At 41.5% G+C, this 21,184-nt stretch overlaps 1 protein-coding gene across 2 annotated transcripts in view; it reads left to right on the top strand.

The window, feature by feature from the left end:
- The window catches only part of LOC122798733 (zinc finger protein 260-like), an 85,251-nt gene that overhangs the window by 40,700 nt on the left and 23,367 nt on the right, over positions 1–21,184 (top strand). For both annotated transcript variants that reach the window (XM_044067833.1, XM_044067834.1), the window contains exon 3: positions 16,091–16,210. In XM_044067833.1, the coding sequence (XP_043923768.1) occupies positions 16,091–16,210 (120 nt within the window). The remainder of the gene's footprint in view (positions 1–16,090; positions 16,211–21,184) is intronic.

Raw genomic sequence — 21,184 nt, 5'->3', positions numbered from 1 at the left:
AAGCCTAGCCAGAGTGTGTCGGCTTTTGCCGCCCCACTGATTAATTAACTGATCCTCTGTCAAGCAGAGCCAATGAAGTGATCCCAGGAGTGTATTTTTTGTTACCCATCCACTCTCTCTTGAAGAGTGTTAGTGAGGGGAGGGGCTCTGCCTGATGTAATTTGGAATTTTGTTCCAAAGCATGGGGAGTCTCTGTGACAGGAATCTATCCCTCCAGCATGTTCTATTTATTATTGTGGTGAGGTTTAGCTCACTAGAGCGCGTGGCTCACAGTGACTTGGATTTCTTTAGGTGGAGCATGTCCATCAGTTCTGAGTTGGACATGGCTTTGTAAGTCAGGCAGAGATCACCTCTGAGTAAGCGATATGCCACTGAGTACAGCCGGAGTTTTTTCAGTCAGGCTGCATAGGACACATGTTTGAGACCTGTAATCCTCTTGGTGAGATACTTTTGTGGTCTTTCCAGCTGTTGGAAGTGTCTTGTGAGGTACATCCCAAATGGGGCATTGTACTCTATGATGAGTCTAATGAGTGACGAGTAGAGGGGCACTGTGACCTCTTAATTTCTAGATGCAAACCCTTTAGTAATTAGATGGCCCACATAAAAGGATTTCCTAACTACTTTGGCAATATGATTGTCAAAGGAGAGATTACTATCTACCTGGGTCCCCAGATCTCTTATTACCTCTTTTGTATTAAGGGGGCTGCCTCCTATGTGGTAATTCGTAGGTGTTTTGTTTTTCCCAAATGGGATGACTATGCATTTTTTGGCATTTAGCTTGAGGCCATGGCTTTGACACCAGGTGTCCGTCTCAGTAAGGCCCTTTTGGAGGATGTCCATGTCAGCTGGAGACTCAGTTGTGGCTCCCAGTTTGCAGTCATTGGCGAACTTGGTTAGCCATAGTCCTCCTGTGTTTGCCTGTACTTCTGAGAAGTATATACCGAACAGTAGGGGTCCCAGGACCAAGCCTTGCGGGACACCACTTGTGACTGGTTTAGATTCGGACCTGGAGCCCGCTATTCTTACCATGTGAGTTCTGTCTTTAAGCCAGTTGGCAACCCATCTTGTGACGTAGGGGTTTATGTTCAGGCTGGTGAGTTTTTCTGTAATACCCGAGTGGGGAATGGTGTCGAAAGCCTTGGCAAGGTCAAGGTAGGCTGTGTGAACCACCTTTCCCTCGTCTATGGTCTTGGTGACTGTCTCGAAGAAGTCCACCAAGTTTAATAAACATGATCTACCCTTAACAAAGCCAAACTGGGTTGGGTCAAATGTTTGGCGGTTCCCAATGTCTTTGTTAATGAGTTCCATGATGATGCGCTCCATATCCTTGCAGACCAGGCTAGTCAGGCTTATGGGGCAATAGTTACCAGGGTCAGTTGTGGCCCCTTCTTTGTGGAGAGGAATAACCGTTGCTGTGTGCCATTCTCTGGGCACGTAACCTGTGGAGAAGCTTAGGTTAAACAGCGTGTTTAGGTGGGGGAGTTAGTTTGTTCTGTAGTTCATGCAAGACGCAGCCTGGGACACCGTCCGGTCCCATTGACGCTGTGTTTTTGGCCTTTGAAAGGGCTGTTTTCACCTGTGCGACTGTGATTTTTGGGACACTACACTTTTCCGGTATTGTTGTGGGCCCGTTTGGACGTGAGAGGGGGGTGAAGTTTGCACTGAATCTATCTGCCAGAATGTTGGCAATATCAGTAGGTTCAGTATATTTTGTGCTATTTTGCACTAGTTCAGTGCATATCTGTGAGTTGCTACTTAGATTCTTAACATAGCTAAAGAAGGCTTTGTGGTTATCTTTTGAATCCTTGGCTATTTTTCTTATAAAGTTAGCCTTGGATGATTTCATGAGGAACCTCAGTTTCTTACTGATACTGATCAGGGATGTCTTTCCTTCTTGGGATTTGCTTTTTGTCTGAACTAGTTTTCTCCTTCTATTGTATAGCCTGTTTATTACAGGGGTCCACCAAACTGGTTTCCTTCTCTTAGAGGAGTGAGTCTTGGTTTTGCTAGGGATGGCACGATCCATGCATCCTTGTAGGTACTCATAGAGTGCATTTGTAAAGGTTTCTGCATCTTGGGCAGCGTTATCCTTTAGCATAGAGGCTGTGAAACTTACCACCTCTGTCTTTAGTAAGGTGAAGTTTGCTTTGGAAATGTTTTTTACTGTGGTTTCCTTAGTTGGGGGTAGTGGTGGGGTGTGGACATCCAGAGTGATTAGTTTATGGTCTGATCTAACCAGTGACGGATTGACCTCCGGTGTGGAACACCTGTCGCCCATGTTGGTGATGACCAGGTCCAATATGTTTTCACCTGTGGTAGGGGAGTTTACCAGCTGATCCAGGGCATTTGAGATGATGAATTCCAGGAAGCGCTGGGCCTGGGAATTTGTACTCAAGTAGTTTTCCCAGTGAATGGTAGGGTAATTGAAATCGCCCAATATCAGGGTGTTTGGTAGGACCTTCATGTTTTCCAGTGTCTCCAGAAAGGTGGAGTAGTGGTCCTGGGTCATGGAGGGTGATCTGTAGCAGGCCACAATTTGAATTGCAGATTTGCCCGGTGTTAGTTGCACATGGATGATCTCAGAGGTATCATGCTGCGCCACTAACCTGGAGGTGTTGGTATCCTTGATGAATATGGATACACCCCATCCTTTTGTGTTTCGGTCCGTGTTCTGTGGCCGAAACGTGTGGTATGAGTTATAGCCCAGTAGTGCTGGGGTGCTGTCTGGAGCCTTGAACCAGGTTTCAGTTACTGCACAGATGTCAACATTCTCCATACTGAGGAGTGCTTTGAGCACATGCATTTTGAGATTTAAACTCCTGGCATTGAGTAGCATAACCTTCAGTTTTTTGTCAATTGTGCTGTTTACGGAGGTGGGTTTGACTTTTGAGCCTTGCCTAAAAAAGGCAGTATGGTGGCAGCAAGAGCCTTGGCCAGTATTCGAAAGCCTAGGGGTGACAGGTGCAAGCCGTCTCCTGCGAAATAACGCGGCTTGTCGAGCATGTCAGATAAGAAAGCTGTCAACTAAACCCATTTTTGACCAACTTAAGAACCCCCATTGACAATATCCACTTAAATTCTGAAAGAATAAAAGGATTTATATTAGCATGTGCTATCTGAAAAATAAGAGATTTAGGTGATAATGAAGAATACTGAATGCACCGCACCATCCAGGATTCATTATCACCTAAAGCTCTTGATCCAGAAGTAAGCTATACTATCATTCAATAAATAAATGAAATGTTAATGATTTTGGCAACTCTGGCACGGGCAGTCTTTACTTGTTGTGTGTTTCCTGTTCTCTGTATTTACAAGATGCTTTCTGAGTGACAGTGAGACAGCCCTCAACTTAGCCTTATTGCTTTTGTGGGGGTGGACAAAGGGGTATGAGGTGGTGAAGAGGAGAGGAGAAGAGCACTCTGTGAGTAGCATTGTAATGCAACACTGTTTTTACACTGCAAAAAAGTGCATGGTATTGTAAACAAGTAAGTGGATGCTTATGGGTAACAATGTATGATATAATGTAACCATATTCATAATTATATGGCTGAACGTTTAGTAATCCATTAATGTATTCTTTTGGCACTGCAGTAGTTTTAATATAATAATTTGACATAATAAATTAACACCCACTGTATTCTGCTTGTCAATAGTCATGTTTGGATTAGTGCTTCTGTTTTGCTGATGGTGAGAGAGAAACAGCATAGGGATATTATTTCCTGGAGACTGTTGATCACCAGAAAGCCTAATAACTGCTTTGTAGGTGCCAGCTTGGAATTTGTGCTTATATTTTACTCCTAGTGAGAAACAGAGGGCACTGATTCCGAATTGTCTCTGATTGGGCAGTGTGTATCTTTGTGGGACCCTCCTAACTGGCCTGGTTGCCATTCAAGGCCTGTACCAGGAAAAGACTACAAGAAATCTACAGACCCCTGCATCATTTGGGACAAAACTGTTCATCACAAAAGGGCCTGTTGGCTGCTTTTTGGGATTGGTGCTACTGTTTTGCTTCTGGTGAGAGAAGAAGGAAAGGGTCATTGTATCCCAGCAGCTTAAAGTTATGGTGAGACCAGCACTAGTAGTAGCCAGTTGGGCAAATCCCCTCTTTTCATCATTCTTGACAAACTAGCTCTTTTTTAAGTAAGTACTGCTTGATTAGCTGCTGTCTAACCTAACATCAGTTTATCTCCCTAAATACTTCATCCGTAAGTCATCAGGGGCTACTTTAGTATTTTCTCCTCAAGTGTTTGGCAGTGCCCTGTGTACATGCAGACACCTCGAAATGACATTTTTCCTGTAAAAGCACCCTTGAAATTTCACTAATACCTACTTGCACACAGGACAACTAGTTTGCAGTGACAAGCAGTGCCCCCAGAGTTGCAAACCAAATAATCCAGTAGAAAAAAACGAAAAGATGGATACGCTGAGGGTGGCTTAATGGCTAAGGTGTTTGCCTTACAAACACAAGGTGCAGGGTTTGAGTCTTACAAGGGATAATTGGCTAGGCTTAAAATGGCTTGCAAGGGCAGTTAGCTTAGTACTAAACTATGAACCTATGAACCCAATGGACCACTTTGTAGATGAAAATAAAACACTTGAATCGTTGAAATCCAATCTCATATGTTTATTTTAAGCACAATACACAGGCTTTTTGTCAGTAACACTAGCAACTTCCTCAGAAACTGAAACAGCGTCACACAATCAGAACCTCTATTCATACTAACACAAAGTTGTCACATGTTCTTTAAGGTCTGCGAGACCGCATTGGAACACCCCTGAGACATTACTGAGTGAATAAAGACTAGTTCACTCCTGAACAATAGAGGGCTACAACTTGAATAGGCATTAAATTCCCCAGTATTGCTCCTGTGAAACTGTTAATCCCCCGGTGGTTCTAATTAGAAACTTTTAATGAACAGACTTACAAGCCTAGCCCATAGAAGTGCCCTGGCATCGTACCACCCCGACATTAGTTCCCAGTGCCTCTATCAAGTGGAGCCACTGGAGTGATCCCTGGGGTAAACTTTCTATTTCCCATCCACTCATCAAGATTTCTCTTGAAGAGGGCCAGTGAGGTGTTCTGCTTGACATGTATGGAAGTCTATTCCAGAGCATGGGCAGTCTCTGGGTTATTTATTATATTTATTTATTACATTTGTTTACCAGGAAATTCCGACTAGACACAGGTCCTTTTTCAGCTGAGGCCCGGGGAGAAAAGTTCCACAGAATAACATGGTAGATGGTAAACAATAACAATCAAGGTATGAATACAGTAGAGGTGATCATGACATCTGTTGATTTTGGTAATGAGGTTGTGGTCTCTGGAGAGTGTGTGTGGAGGGATTGAGATTTCTTTAGATGTAGCATTGCTAACAGAGCTGGGTTAGACATGGCTGTGTAAGTCAAGCAGAGATCGCCTCTTACTAGACGATATGAGACCGAGAATAGCTGGAGTTTTTTGAGTCTCTCTGTGTAGGACGTGTTTAAGGCCTAGGATCCTCTTCATGAGGTACTTTTGTGGCCTTTCCAGCTGTTGCATTTGTTAAGTGAGGTACATGCCAAATGGGGCATTATACTCGATGATTGGCCTAATGACGGAAGAGTAGAGAGAGATGATGACCTCTTTCTTCCTGGATGCAAAACCCTTGGTAAAGAGATGTGCCACATAGAAAGACTTTCTGACCGCAGTGGCAATGTGGTGGTCGAAGGAGAGGTTGCTGTCAACCTGTGTCCCCAGATCTCTAATAATGCCTTCAGTGTTCAGTGGGCTCCCATCGATGTGGTAATTAGTGGGAACTGAGTTTTTCCCAAAGGGGATGGCGATGCATTTTATGGCATTAAGCTTAAGGCCATGGTTTCAACACCAGTCATTGGTCTCAGTGAGGCCTTTCTGTAAGATGTCTACATCACTTTATATTCTCACTTCATCCGTCTAATCAATAAAAAGATCCTGTTGCCATGGATATGAACTTTCCCACTATCTCTGTTTATAGCTTGGTGGATTGTGGGCATCCCGAGGCAATGTAGAAATTGACTCTGACAGCCAGCTAATTCCTAAATAAACTGATAAGATATGTGAGAGATTTATTTACACACTGTCACTGGAGTCAAAGCTCTCACATAAAAACCGTCCTGATGTCAACCAGATTGTCACTAGCACACATGTTGCGTCTATCACACACAGTTCCAAGCAGACACATAGACCCACATATGCTGAGGCACTTAAATGCAACCTTCCTAAACCGCAAAAACCTCCTAGATTAAGTACACATAACAAATACCCTCAGCAGCCCTGAATGCACACTTTCAAAACAACACCCACATCAACACATATAGCCACATCTCATGGAGCCTGTACTTCTAAACCCATAAGACAAGCCACCACACAGTCCAACAATCTGGTCATTGGAGACTCCATTGGGAGATACACTGATGCCCCCTCACCAGGCTTAGTAAGAAAGTCATGGCCTGTTGCTTATCAGGGGCCAGGATCTGCCACATTATGCATGCACTCAGGTCATTGGACCACAAGTACCAGTATGACTCAGTCATAGTCCATGTGGGTGTTAATGACCTGATATGTACCTCTGTAAACTACATGGAGAGACATCTTGGAGCTGTAAGAATATGTGTTCCAGGCTGGGCAGTATTTTATCTTCTCCAAGGATGATTCCACAATATGAACAGAAGATGATTGACTTTAATTGGTTTAGTTTCTGGTGTTATTTTAAAGGTGTGTGATATTTGTCAGCATGGAGGGACATGGTCAACAGACCATGCTGCTTTGCCAGGGATAGTCTGCACCTCTCCCATCTAGGCTGTCAAATATTAGCTAAAAATATTGTCTCTTCCATAATGTCTTTTTTAGGCAATGCCAAACTGAAAGTCCTTCCAACATAGCAAATCAAAACTAAGAAAATCTAAAGGTGTTACTGCTCAGCGCTAGAATGCTAAAGAAGAAACTCAACTCAGTACAAACTCTCTTCACCCTAGAGAATGCTGACGTTTATGCATTCGCTGAGATATGGTTTAAAGCCTCAAAGAGCACACTGGCAGTGCAAGGCCTTCCACAAATTTAAACCAGCTACTACACAGACAGTGACTAGAGGTGGAGGTGTTTTGATTTACATCAAAACAAATATACCTCAAAGCTGGTCAAACAGAACAATGTACTTGAGTCTCTCCACATTCAAATCACCATAGGCAAAATCTCATACCACTTCCTTGCAGGCTATAGGTCCCCCTGTATAACCCAAGAAACCCATAACGTGTTTAATCTTATTGGAAACACTCACCAGCCAACAGAATTCCATATTCATGGTCAGCTTTAACTACCCCACTATTAACTGGGAATCATATATGATAGCAAATGTGCAGAGAGATTCCTGAATTTTGCAAACAAACTTCCTAGATCAGATTGTCAATACACCGTCCAGAGCTGCAAACATACTGGATCTGGTCATACCTCTCAACCTGGAAACATCAAAAATCTGGACAAGGCCCATGAAAACTTGGTACAAATCTGTATGCTGATGAACATAAAATGTGCATACATAATTATGAAACCCCGCCCATTCCGATGGAATTGTGGGATACCAACTTTCAAATGCAAACTGAAGAACAGACAACCAAAATATGGTACCAGAGTCCCCCTGCAGCTATTCCAATGTCCCATTACCTGGATATTTCACCCCATTTACCATAAATACTAATGTGCATACTGCTTTACTTCTACAATGATTATTTAGATTTTTATTTTTACATTTTATAGAACAATGCACAAACACTAATAGACAACTGCTAAACAAAGCAATACGGTCTCACAGTGAAACTAGACTTAGCATTAAAACTTCTCTGCCCTGGAAACTCACATTCATTGAAACAGCATTGAAACCCACACCACATCCAAAGAAAATGCATCTGGCCAGTGGTGGATAAAGATTACCTTTGGGCTGTTTTCAAATCATAGGCCCCTTGCACACAAAACAAGAAACATACATGTGTTCTTTGATACACCTTCCTTACTTTATAAAATCATATCCCTTGTATAATACATCACACTTGTTAGACTTAGAGCACATTTTAAATTTATTGTTTGAATATTTTTCAGTAGGCAATGAAAAAATATGCATGAACAAATAATGACAAAATTGCCCAATTCAGAACATTTCCATCATAAAAGTCTACTTTCTCACGCGCGCACACACACACACACACACACCCGTATGTGTGTGTATAGATATATATATATATATATATATATATATATATATATATATATATATATATATATATATATATCATGGGCATCTTGCACAGCTTCTCAAACTCATTTTCAATATCAGTTTTTTGCTTGACTTACCCTGATTTGTGTTATCAGACCAACTCAATAGCTGTAGATGCACAACAAAATAAACTGGGGAACTGCTTGTTTTAAGACTTCCAATTTTTAGTCCAAGTACTGATAGACCCTCTCCTACATTCATTCTGAAGCATCACAGCTATTATTGTAATCCAGGTGCTGTTAACTAGCCACTCTTGCTTCTCCACTATCTGCAGTGGAAAAAATGTGTGTTTTATCTTGAATGCTGGAAAATGTACTACTGTACTTGTTTAAAAATATTTTTCTTATAATGCACCACAGAACATAATAATTCTGATTTTCTGTTCCTGAATTTGGGTTAGTGATATTTGTTGCTCTTTCCACTGAGGCACAAATGCCCTTGTGCATGACATTTTCTCACTTCTGTTGTATCTGTAGTTACACCCTTGACTTGTTGAACCCCCACCCCCTTTAAAAGTACCACACAGTACAGTATTAGCAATGCATCTACATACTTTGAGTATAGAACCCACAGCCTTCTGCATCAAAAACAAGTATTTAACCTGTTATGTTTTTAACAATACAAGCAGAATTGGCATAAGCAACACTAAACTCCTCTTCCCCTGGAGCTCTCAGCTCCATGTAAAATCCACTCGACACTCAACTGTATCTCTCAACTATGCAGCACAAGAAATCTGGAAAAAGCCAAACTTTATTGGGGGGGGGGACAAAAAACCAAAAATCAGGGACACATTTTAAACATTGCTTGTATAATTTTGGAAAGTTGCTAGAATAAAATGTTGTGTTACCACCATGCATTTTGCTGCCAAGTCTTAAACCCAGGATCCTGTGCACTGCAGTCAGAGCAACATACCACTATGCCAAATCAGCAGTTTCCTTAATTTCATAGATTATAGGTTCATAGATTAGTGCTCCTTCATAGATTAGTTTCCTTAAAGATAAGAAGACTGAAACTTAAATGACTATCATTTAGTGAATTCAGTTCTCACTTCACACCATTGCACTCACCTTCTTAGCACAAAAAACCTGGACAAAGCCAATAATGGGGGAATACAGAATTCAGTTCTCATTTCTCACCATAGCTCTCAACATCTTAGCACAAAACACCCGGACAAAGCCAATAACGGGGGAATACAATCCCAAAAATAGGGACAAATTTTAAATACTAATCTTATAAACTTAGAAAATTGCTAGAATAAACGGGTTTGTGTTACCATTTATTTTCTGAAGAATATGAAGTCTGAAATTCAAATGCTTGTCATTATTTAGTGACTTCAATCCTTCACTGATTTGCCAAGAAAAATCCAGAAAAAACACAGATTTTATGAGGAACAGAACAAAAACATGAGGCATAAATCTGCAAAGATTTCACAAGTGGTGGTGGGTAGGGACTTTAGGCTCTTGTTACAGGGTTTGAGCCTGAGTATCTCTAGCCACCAGGTATATTCACCTGGGGCATTACACACACACACACACACACACACATACACCACTGCAACACTTGCAGCAGCTACCCAGAACGTTAATGAATACCTCTGCACCATACACACACCTTCTGCAGTCCTATCATAAGCATACATACCTCTACAGTCCATTCCTGCTTGCAGCAGCTACCCAGAACATCAGCGTGAATACCTCTGCAGTAGTCTCCAGAACGTCAGCATAATAAGTATCTGCAATCCGCTTGTTACCATTCCTTCACCACAATTATTTCCATTCCCTTGTGGCTGGAACAGAGCTGTTGAGCTTAATTCCGACAGGCTGGTAGGCCGTTTCACAGAGGTGACATCATCATGCATGTGATGACATCAGCTCAAAAAGCCGGAAAAAAATTTAAATAAAAAAGCTGGGAAATTTGGAAATTAAGGGTTGACATTCGGGGAATCGTGGCACCCCATTATTTGGACCCCAAAACTTGGTAAAAAACGAGTAATTCTGTACGGTTGGGAGGTATGGATCTGGTCCTCCCTAATATGAGAGAGTGTTGCACAACCCCTAGTGTAATGTCTTTTCTGGTAATGTCAGACTACAAAATGGTCTCCTTTGAAGTAAAAATAAAACCCAGAACCCCAGCTAACCCTGGAGTGGTCAGGAACTGCTCTAAGGCTAATTTCCTAGTATAAAGTTATAACTTAACAAAGTTTCAAGACCTTATAAACCTTGAGAACACTGCTGTGTATATGCAGATGTTCACAAAAAAGCATATACAAGCATGTTAATAGCTGCATACAGGCAGTTGTGCCCACCAGGAAGAAATATAAAACTAACTCATAAAACAAGCTACCTTGGTGGAATCACAACATCAACAGGCTGTATAACAGAAGGAAGAAAATTATGGGAAAAATTAGAAGGTATAGCAATCAGCAGGATAAAAGCACTCTCATCAAACTAAACAAACAACTCAGAGGAGAAATAAAGTCTACCAAAGCCAAATTTGAGGTAAAGTTGGCCTGCCAGTCCAATGGCAACCACAAAGCATTATTTAGCTATGTCTGCAAAATCAAAGGCAATACACAGTTTTATGCAGAGCTCAGTGGTGATAGAGGCATCTATACTTAGTCAGAAAATATAGCAAACCTGCTAGCAGAAAATGTCATCTCTGAGTTTACCCATATCTCTCCCTCAACCTCCCCTCAGGAAATATCAAATATAACTCCCCCTACTATCACTAGTGAACAGGTCCTTAATGTTCTCTCTAAGGCCAAGAACACTGCATCAGTGGGCCCAGACAATATCCCAGGATGCCTTCTAAATAGCATGAAACCTGACCTATCAGGCCATCTGGAGTTACTACTAACAATAACCACCAAACAGGCTTCATGCCTCATGAATGGAAAACAGCAACAGTCATTCCTCTGAAAAAGGTGGGCCATGTACAGACCCTGGAAACTACACACCCATAAGACTCACTAGTCCCATATGCAAAGCCATGGAAATGATCAGTGATGATATACGTCCAAACACTGGACTCAACCCAGTTTGCTGTCAACAAGGGTAGGTCATGCCTACTCAGCCTGGTGGATTTCTTTGAGAAGGTCGCCAAAGCAATGGATGAGGGCAAAACAGTACATACATCCTACCTTTACCTGGCCAAGGCATTTGTCACAATACCCCATTCAGGCATTGTTGATAAACTCAAGAGGTTAGCTATAATCACTGTTGAGGAAGAGGTCTGTTTAGTTTTTCATTAAGAGGAAGATCCTGCTGAGTTCAACTTCCTCCACCTTCATCAGACCAGCAGTATAGCAAGTGCCTGATCTAAGGACCGCAACCTCCACCATAATATTAGCAACTTCTAGAACCAAAACACTTCCTGTCTTTGGAATGGATATCAAACAGAGCATCTCCTTGTCTGCTTTCAAACCAGCCTTGATGATTAGACTGAAAATTGTAAATTTATAAGGGACATTTCTAGGAATGATCTTTTGGCCAGTGGCAAGTAGTTTACTAATTACTACTTGGTAGAAGTGGTTGACCTTCTCAATGGTTGTCTGGCTGTAAGCTTAATAATGGCTCCTATTGAACTATTGGGACTTGAAATGCCAAGTTCCAACATGCCAAAAAAAAAAAAACAGAAGAAAAAAAGAATAATAATACAGGAGAAAAGTGAATGTCAAACATGCTGTTCTTTAAACTTCTTTTTTCAGCTGGGCAACCCCCACACACACACACACACACACACACACACACACACTCACTGTCAATGTCAACTCAAGCCCCTGTACCCCATGAAATTATATAAACAAACTCAGATGTCACCAAACTTCGGGAAAAAAAGGAATATTCTGAGAAATGGCAAATTTGGACTTGTATGTGTAAATCCGTATTTTTGGCCATTCATTCTCAACATCTAATGACTTGGCAAAGTGGGTCCAGAGATTTCATATGGTTACCCTTAAAAATAACTTATAAATCCACAAACTTTTGTCTTGCTGTACCTTTTTGTGGACATTTATTGATTTATCTTACAGATGGATAGGTTCAATATCCTGTTATTTGATTTTGTGTTGACACCTCTGTGAAACTTGTATTGTAACTTTTTAAAAAAATCCACACTGCTCCTATATTGATATTTTCTTTTTACTGAAGTCCAGAAATACTTTTTTTGATCGCCAACCTTTTCTTCTTCTTCTCTTTCGGCTGTTCCCGTTAGGGTTCACCAAAGTGGTTCATCTGTTTTCATTTATTCCTATCCTCTGCATCTTGCTCCGTCACATCAACCACCTGCATGTCCTCTCTCACCACATCCATAAACCTTATCTTAGGCCTTCCTCTTTTCCTCTTACCTGTCAGCTCCATCCTTAGCATCCTTTTCCCAATATACCCAGCATCCCTCCTCAACACATGTCCAAACCAATGCAATCTCGCCTCTCTGACTTTGTCTCCAAACCGTCCAACCTGAGCTGACCCTCTAATATACTGATTCCTAATCCTGTCCATCCTTGTCGCACCCAGTGCAAATCTTAACATCTTTAACTCTGCTACTTCCAGCTCTGACTCCTGCCTTTTTGTCAATGCCACCCTCTCCAACCCATACAACATAGCTGGTCTCACTACCCTCTTGTAGACCTTCCCTTTCACTCTTACTGGTACCCATCTGTCGAAAATCACTCCTGACACTCTTCTTCACCCATTCCAACCTGCCTGTACTCTCTTCTTCACTTCTCTTCCACACTCACCATTACTCTGAACTGTTGATCCCACGTACTTTAACTCATCCACCTTCGCCAGCTCTACTCCCTGCATTCTCACCATTCCTCTATCCTCCCTATCATTCACACGCATATATGCTATCATAGTCCTGCTGACCTTCATTCCTCTCCTCTCTAGAGCATATCTCCACCTCTCCAGAGTCTCCTCAACCTGGTCCCTACTCTCACTACAGATCACAATGTCATCTGCAAATATCATAGTCCATGGAGCCTCCTGTCTGATCTCGTTTGTCAACCTGTTCATCACCATTGCAAATAAGAAAGGGCTCAGAGCTGATCCTTGATGTAATCCCACATCCACCTTAAACGGATCTGTCACTCCCACTGCAGACTTCACCACTGTCACACTACCCTCGTACATATCCTGCACCACTCTTACATACTTCTCTGCCACTCCCGACTTCCTCATACAATACCACAACTCCTGTCTAGGCACACTGTCATATGCTTTCTCCAAGTCCATAAAGGCAGCCAACCTTTTAGTGCCTTTATTTTGTTAGATACATAGAAATTTATCATGTACGTAATAAAAATGATAAATTATATATATATATATATATATATATATATATATATATATATATATATAAACTGTATATATATTTTAATATTGATTATATGAACAGAGAAGCATATCAATCCACATCTGTTCCATATCTCTCCATCACCGATGACCAGATTTATGGTGATATAGTAATAATTGCCCAAATGTGCAGTAACACTTTTAGCTCTCAACTAATGCCAAGCTGTATAGATTCATGTCAGTATAATAACAAAAAGAACTTGAAATCCAACATACATCAGTGTATAGCACCATCTATCAAAGACAACCTATGTATTGAAACCTAAAATGATGCAGATGCCTAAAACTAGTCCTGGAGTAGCAGTCTGTATTTAAACCATAATCAATCAAAATTCCCCATCCTGGAATGATAGTCCAGGACTAACAATAACCCAGTGAAATGCCACAGACATCTATAAAAAACTCCAGAGTGTACACTCCTGGTTAGCCTTGTATCATCCGGATGTGCTAGTTGTTACTGAAAAAATTAAGACCTAAGGATGAAGAAATACTTCTGCTAGGCTATAATATAATTCAAACAGGTTTTCTCACCAAAAAAGCAAGTAGTTATGTACTCCATCCACTTAGAGCATTATCAAGGCACTCCCTAAAAATACTGTTTTCAGCAGTGCAAAATTTCTATTGACTTCTTTAAAACTTTCAAAACCCTTCACATAGTTACAGCCTGTATACACCAATACCTGGTAATAAAAATATCACTATCCTAGAAGGCATTCTTTCCTGGGTCACCACTAATCTAAAATAGGTCACTATTACATTAGAGCATTTTAATACCAACTGGCATAAAAGACAAGTAGTTTATCTAGCAGATGATACCTCTGCTGTGGAACAGACACCCCATCCATATAAAACAACGCTCTTCTCTGTCCATATTTAAGTGCAGCTTGGATCTATGGATGGGAAACAGAAAATTTACCCCAGGACTGCCCACTTTGCTACTAATGGACAGAGACAGCTGCTAAATGCTTTATCCCATGCATGGGTCCTCTCAAACTACCTGAGGTATGTTCCCAGTTATTCTCATGGGGTAATATGTAATTATAAGAGAGAAGGCAATAGTTAACACAATACCCCGTCCCCATGTAGAAAGTGGGAAAAAAGGGGGGGGGGGGTAATAATGATTATTATATAGTTATTGACAATGGGCTGGGTAAGGCTAAACTAACATCAAATTGGATAGATTAATTCAAGCAGCAAAAGGGAAATTAGCTAGGCTTGAAATGGCCCACAAGGGCACCAAGCTTATACTTACCTGTGAACCTGTGGGACACTGCTCTGCGGGCAGGGCAGAATCTGCAATATTTTTTCCTGATTCAGAGGCCTACCTATTGAAAGATTTTTGTTTTCTAGCATCATGGCCTAGTCACTTTCAGAGAGTGTTATAAGCATTATGCAGATATAACTGAAACATTGTGTCCCATCTCCTTGTTTGAAAATAGAAAACATTTTATTAGTCCAATGATAAGCTGTCAGACTTGTTAGCTTGGACATTCCAACAGAACAGAGCACCCAAAGCATTTCTGTTCAAATGTCCTCCTCTGTTGTGGCTTTGTGAAACAAACAAATCTATTAGTTTGGTATGGCAGAACTTATGGGCGGCCACGGTGGTGCAGTGGTTAGCGTTGCCACCTCACAGCAAGAGGTTCTCCGGTTTGATTTTCGGCTGGGGTGCCTTTTGTGCGGCGTCTGCATGTCTTTCCTGTGGTTGCGTGGGTTGCCTCTGGGTGCTCCGGTTTCCTCCCACATCCCAAAGACATGCTGTAGGTGGATTGGACACTCTAAATTGGCCCTAGGTGTGAGTGTGTGCATGTGTGTGCCTTCTGTGGAAGGTTGGGCGCCGGGCTGGCAACTCGACACCGTAAAACTCCACTGCCAATCATGAGTGGACAGGTGATCCGCTGTGGCGACCCCTAACTGGTTGGGAGGGTGGCGTAATGGTTAAGGTGTTTGCCTTACAAATACAAGGTACAGGGTTTGAATCTCACAAGAGATAACTGGCTAGGCTTAAACTGGCTCACAAGGGCAGTTAGCCTAGTACTAACCTATGAACCTATGAACCGGGAAAAAGCCGAAGGAAGAAGAAGAAGAAGAAGAAGAAGATGGCAGAACTTAGTGTTTCTGAATTTATTGTCAAAGAAGCAACTGGTGCAGAAATGTTATCCCCATAGCAGAAGCAGACTAAATTGTGGAAACTTTTTAACAGTTGTATATGATTCTCCATGTGAAACCAAATCAGAGAGACATAAAAATAACATGGATGGTAGCCATTTTGCTCAAGATGATAATGTGAGTCTTTGTCCACATTTCTTTAAAAAAACATTTTCTTTTCTGAAGTTTTTATCACTAGTTACCAATTGTATTATCGATAAACAAATGTAAATATAGTACAGACATTATTAATAAAATCTTATTGTTTTATCTGACCAGTTTCTACTGATTTTTATTTTACAGGGTACAACATCCCAGTGGAACAACTTTGTTTACTTATTGAGAAAGATGAGGCAATTCCACCTGGTAATACAGAACAAGGCAGGATGGTGCAAAGGGACATCTCTGACAACCTGTATGACAGTAAGTACTGTAGCTCATGAGGTACTTATTTCTCTGGGTTTTTCCCATTTGTGGCTAAAAAAAGTAAAGAATTTAGAAGAGATAGATAAGAAGTCAGGGATACCAGTTTACGAAGATCAGAATGCAGCACAACTTGATTCAGCCCATTAAACCCAGAATGGGTTCAGGGTTCAGTCCTGGGTCCTCTCCTGTTTGGTATCTACTTTTCTGAAGTGCAGGCTAATTAAGTTTGCAGATGACTGCAAGCTAGGAGCCATAATCGAAACTCCTAACGATGTGGACATCCTACAAAAGGGCCTCACTGAGACAGATGCCGGGTGTCAAAGCCATGGCCTCAAGCTCAATGCCAAAAAGTGCACTGTCATCCCCTTTGGTAAAAGCTCTGTACCCATGAACTACAACATAGGCGGTAGTATACTTAACACCAAAAGTGTGATAAGAGACCTTGGGACACAGGTGGACAGTAGTATCTCCTTTGATAATCACATCGCCACAGTAGTCAGGAAATCCTTCTACGTGGCACACCTCAACACAAAAGGTTTCTCATCCAGAAAAAAAGAGGTCATTGTTCCCCTCTACTCATCACTCATTAGACCCATTATAGAGTACAATGCCCCTTTTGGTATGTACCGCACAAGACATCTACAACAACTGGAAAGGCTGCAGAAATACCTCACAAAGAGGATTACCAGCCTCAAACAGATGCCCTACGCAGACCGTCTCAAAAAACTCCAGCTTTACTCCGTCGCATATCGCCTACACAGAGGTGATCTCTGCCTAACATACAAAGCTATGTCAAACCCAGAGCTGTTGGACATGCTCCACTTAAAGAAATCCCAATCCCTCCGAGCTACACGCTCTAGGGACCTAAACCTTGTCACCACAATAAACAGAACATGCCGGAGGAATAGATTCCTGCCCCAGAGACTTCACATACTCTGGCATAAACTGCCTATCTATATCAAACAAAGCTCCTCATTAGCACTTTTCAAGAAAATTCTTGATGATTGGATGGGAAATAGGAAATTCACCCCAGGGATCACTTCTGTGGCTCTGCTCGACAGTGGCACAGGAAAATAATTTTCTTGGGTGGCAAAAGCCAGGGTACCTTTTTGGCTGGGCTTGTATATGCCCTAGGGCTGATAGCTTAGTACCTACCTATGAACATATGAACCTATGGTAAGGAATGTCTATTCAAATATGCTGAGACTTGCAGCTAGAGTGAGGCTAGTGACTGTACGTTTCTGTAAACCTGTTTTGAAACTTGTATATTCTGAAGATAGAAGTATAATGGGAAAGAGATGCTGGCGTAGTCTGATAGCTGGACAGGGCTGAGCAGCAAAAGACATCTAAGGTAGAGTAGAAAGAGCAGAATGATTCTGAAAGCTGCAGAATATGGTGTGATACTGATAGCTGAGGCCAAGCAGTGATGTAGAATATAGTGTGATACTGAAGGCTGGGGGTGAGCAGTACTACAGAACATGGTGTGGTACTGACAGATGAGGCCAAGCAGTGATGTAGAATATAGTGTGATACTGAAGGCTGGGGGTGAGCAGTACTGCAAAACATGGTGTAGTACTGAAGGCTGAGGGTTAGCAGTACTACAGAACATGGTGTGGTACTGAAGGCTGGGGGTTGGCAGTATTACAGAACATGGTGTGGTACTGAAAGCTGGATTGAGAAGTATTGCAGAACATGGTGTGGTACTGAAGGCTGGGGGTGATCAGTACTGCAGAACATGGTGCGGCACTGAAGGCTGGAGTGAGAAGTACTACAGAACATGTTGTACCAAACGAATCCAAAAAGAAGAGCAGAGAGTGGAAAATATTGACTCAAACCACTGTTTTATTCAAACCGCGTTGCACTGAACAAAAAACATAAATCATGCTGCACTTGAACATTAGCACTCTTAACACACACGTTTTCATCTGTAGAATCAGACTTCATCAGATGAATCATAAGGATACATACACTCCTTTTATACCCTGACCAATAAATCAATTAGTATGTATGTATGTATTAAGTGTATGTATCCTTATGATTCATCTGATGAAGTCTGATTCTACAGACAAAAACACATGTGTTAAGATCGTTAATGTTCGAGTGCAGCGTAATTTATGTTTTTTGTTCAGTGCAACGTGGTTTGAATAAAACAGTGGTGAGTCAATATTTTCCGCTCTCCGCTCTTCTTTTTGGATTCGTTTGGTACTGAATTTTGGAGTTTTTCTTACCACCACTTTTTCTGGTTATTTGTTTATTTGGTGGAAAGAGGAATGGAGAAGCAGGCGGTCCCTGCAACTACATCGCAGGAAGACCTTGGGCTAACACGTAAATTGATTGGCCAACTAACAGAACTCATCAACTTGCTTACACCAGTTGCCTCATCCCTTCTGGGCACACAGGAAAGAAACATCATACCACTCTCCTCAAGGACGGAAGGGTTACCAAAAAGGGATTTTTTGAACACCAACATTAATGTGGAGCTTATAGGTGATAGAGGAGACACCGGCATCCATTCAGAGGCTGCAATTGACAGTTTTAACCCAGCTAACACACCGGGTATATTAAAGGGCTTATTAGAGCATGGCGAGAACCAATTTCGTCCACGTGGAGATGGCGGAACTAATAAACCTCAAAAAACCGCTGAGGTACAAGGTACTGTTTCTCCACGTCAGGAGATGAAAGACTGGTTGCATTTTAAATATGTTTTTAAATGCAATAACAAAGATAAAAATGTACAGGTTAACAATAATACATATAGGGAGAACTTAAACTCCCTTGCGAAACTAATGAACAAATACAGAACTTTAAGTATAGAAAATACCTACTTAATGGAATGTATTTCAAAGGAAATTGTGTCCAAAGGGCTACGTGTTTTTAAGTTTCCTAATAATGTTGTTCCAGGTTCTTTATTTCATAAGGAACTTATTGAGGTGGTTAATAAATGTGGTATTGATGTATTAAAATTGATTGTAAGGGAGAACACACGCATCCAAGAGGAAATACATAAGGATATAGAAGTATTGGACCAATGTATTACGAACAATTTAATTTTCTCTATAGAAGAAGAAAGAGAAAAATATTTCAATATAAGAAAAGATATAGATAGAGAAAGTGAGAATTTAATACAAAGGAGAATAAAGAAAATGGATAGAGATATATATGAGTATAAACACAATTTGAGCTACCCTAACCCACCACATAAGCGATACTCTAGAGATGTATATTATAAGGAAGATGATAGAAAAGGATCTTTAGAGAATGAAGGGGAAAATAATCCTATTGAAGATGCTTATGAATATGAGAACGAGTTCCCGCCATTGAGGAGGTCGGAAAGGTTGATGAACAAGCAAGGAAATAGACAAACAAATTTTCAATGGGGGGGAGAAGAGGGAGGGGGAGGTACTAGTAGTACCCAGCCACCCTGAACATATAGACATCACTAATGTGGGTAACAGGTGGTCTTTCGACAATTTTACTATTTATAATTTTAGTCATTTGGTTTTAGAGAAAGAACATTTTAGGCTTTTATCTAAAGGACTAAAGTTTATTCCATACACTAAGGGAGATTTAGCCAAATCCCTTTTAGATATTAGGATATTTTTAAGAAAAATTAACTTGAAAATTTTGTTTTCTAACAACAAAAATGAACCCATTCCAGTTTTGAAACGTAGAACTCTGTATAATCCACCTATACACCCCCAATTAAAGAATCTAGAAAAAATAATTGAAAGAGAGATTAGAAAATTAAAAGATAGTCCCCGGGATTCATGAAGCTTGGCGTAAGGCCGGTGTAAGGCCTGCGCCGGCGGTGCAGTGAATAGTCGGCGTAGTAGCGCCATATGCATAGTAATGAGAGCGCGCCGCAACCACAGACACGTGCATAGTGTACGTGAGCGAGCCCAAGTAGGATGCCTCCGGAGGCGTGGCTAAGCCGGCAGGCGATGAGCAACCTAAAGTGCTGACTGCCACGGTCCGCCCATAATAGTAATGGCAGCAGCCAGGGCCCATGCAGAATGAAACGCACGTAGAGTATGCAACATAGTACCCGTCCCAACAAAACGGAGAAGCAAACACAACCCACGAAGCCCTAAGTGTACCCGTCCAAGGAACAAAGGATACGCGTAACACCGTGTTCGTCCCGCAATGCACCGTCAGTGGGCATACCCAGAGAAGGTGTACCGCAGCATGTCAGCGCCGCACCGACATAGGAGTAGCGACTAAGGTTACCACCTGTCCCACTTTGCGAGGGGCAGTCTCTCTATGGGCAGCTGTGTCCCGATAAAAAATATTAAAAACGGCAAATGTGCTAAGATTGTAGGACATAATTATATTCCGTATTTTATGTAATGGTCGCATAAAATAGTTATTTCCGTAACTAAAATACCTAAATGTCACAAGAAACAGAATAAGCAACCAAACTGCTACAAGAATAAGCTTTTATTTAGGCAAACAAGTTAAGTTCTATGCTATGTACTGACCGTGGGCATGTGTCGGCCTGTAGAATCTGATGTGAGTCCCGAAAATGTCCCACCTTGGCTATTGGAAAAGGTGGCAACCCTAGTAGCGACATGGGCATGGTCACCAGGGTTCCCAACTGTCCCACATTGCTATGGACAGTCCCTCATTTCACAGTTGTGTCCCGCCAAATATCGAAAAATGGCAAATGACCTGAGATTTTCGGGAAAAAATATTCCCTCAATATACCTGTAATAGTAGCATAAAACATATATTTTGTATATGAAACACATACATGGCATAAGAAACCGAATAAGGAACCCAAATGCTACGAGAATAAGCGTATATTATGGCAAAAATGTGAAGTTCTGTCATCTCTACTTGCTGTGGGTACGTGTTGTCCTGCAAAATCCGATGTTTCCACAAAAGATGTCCCACTATGGGCATTGTAAAAGGTGGCAACCATAATGGTCACAAGCAGTAGTGAGAGTACACAGCCGGGTACCCGTGTCGACA

Source organism: Protopterus annectens, chromosome 3.part1, assembly GCF_019279795.1.
Source record: "Protopterus annectens isolate FY-2018-M chromosome 3.part1, PAN1.0, whole genome shotgun sequence".
Lineage (NCBI taxonomy): Eukaryota > Metazoa > Chordata > Ceratodontiformes > Protopteridae > Protopterus > Protopterus annectens.
This window is presented reverse-complemented; position numbering and strand designations above follow the sequence as displayed.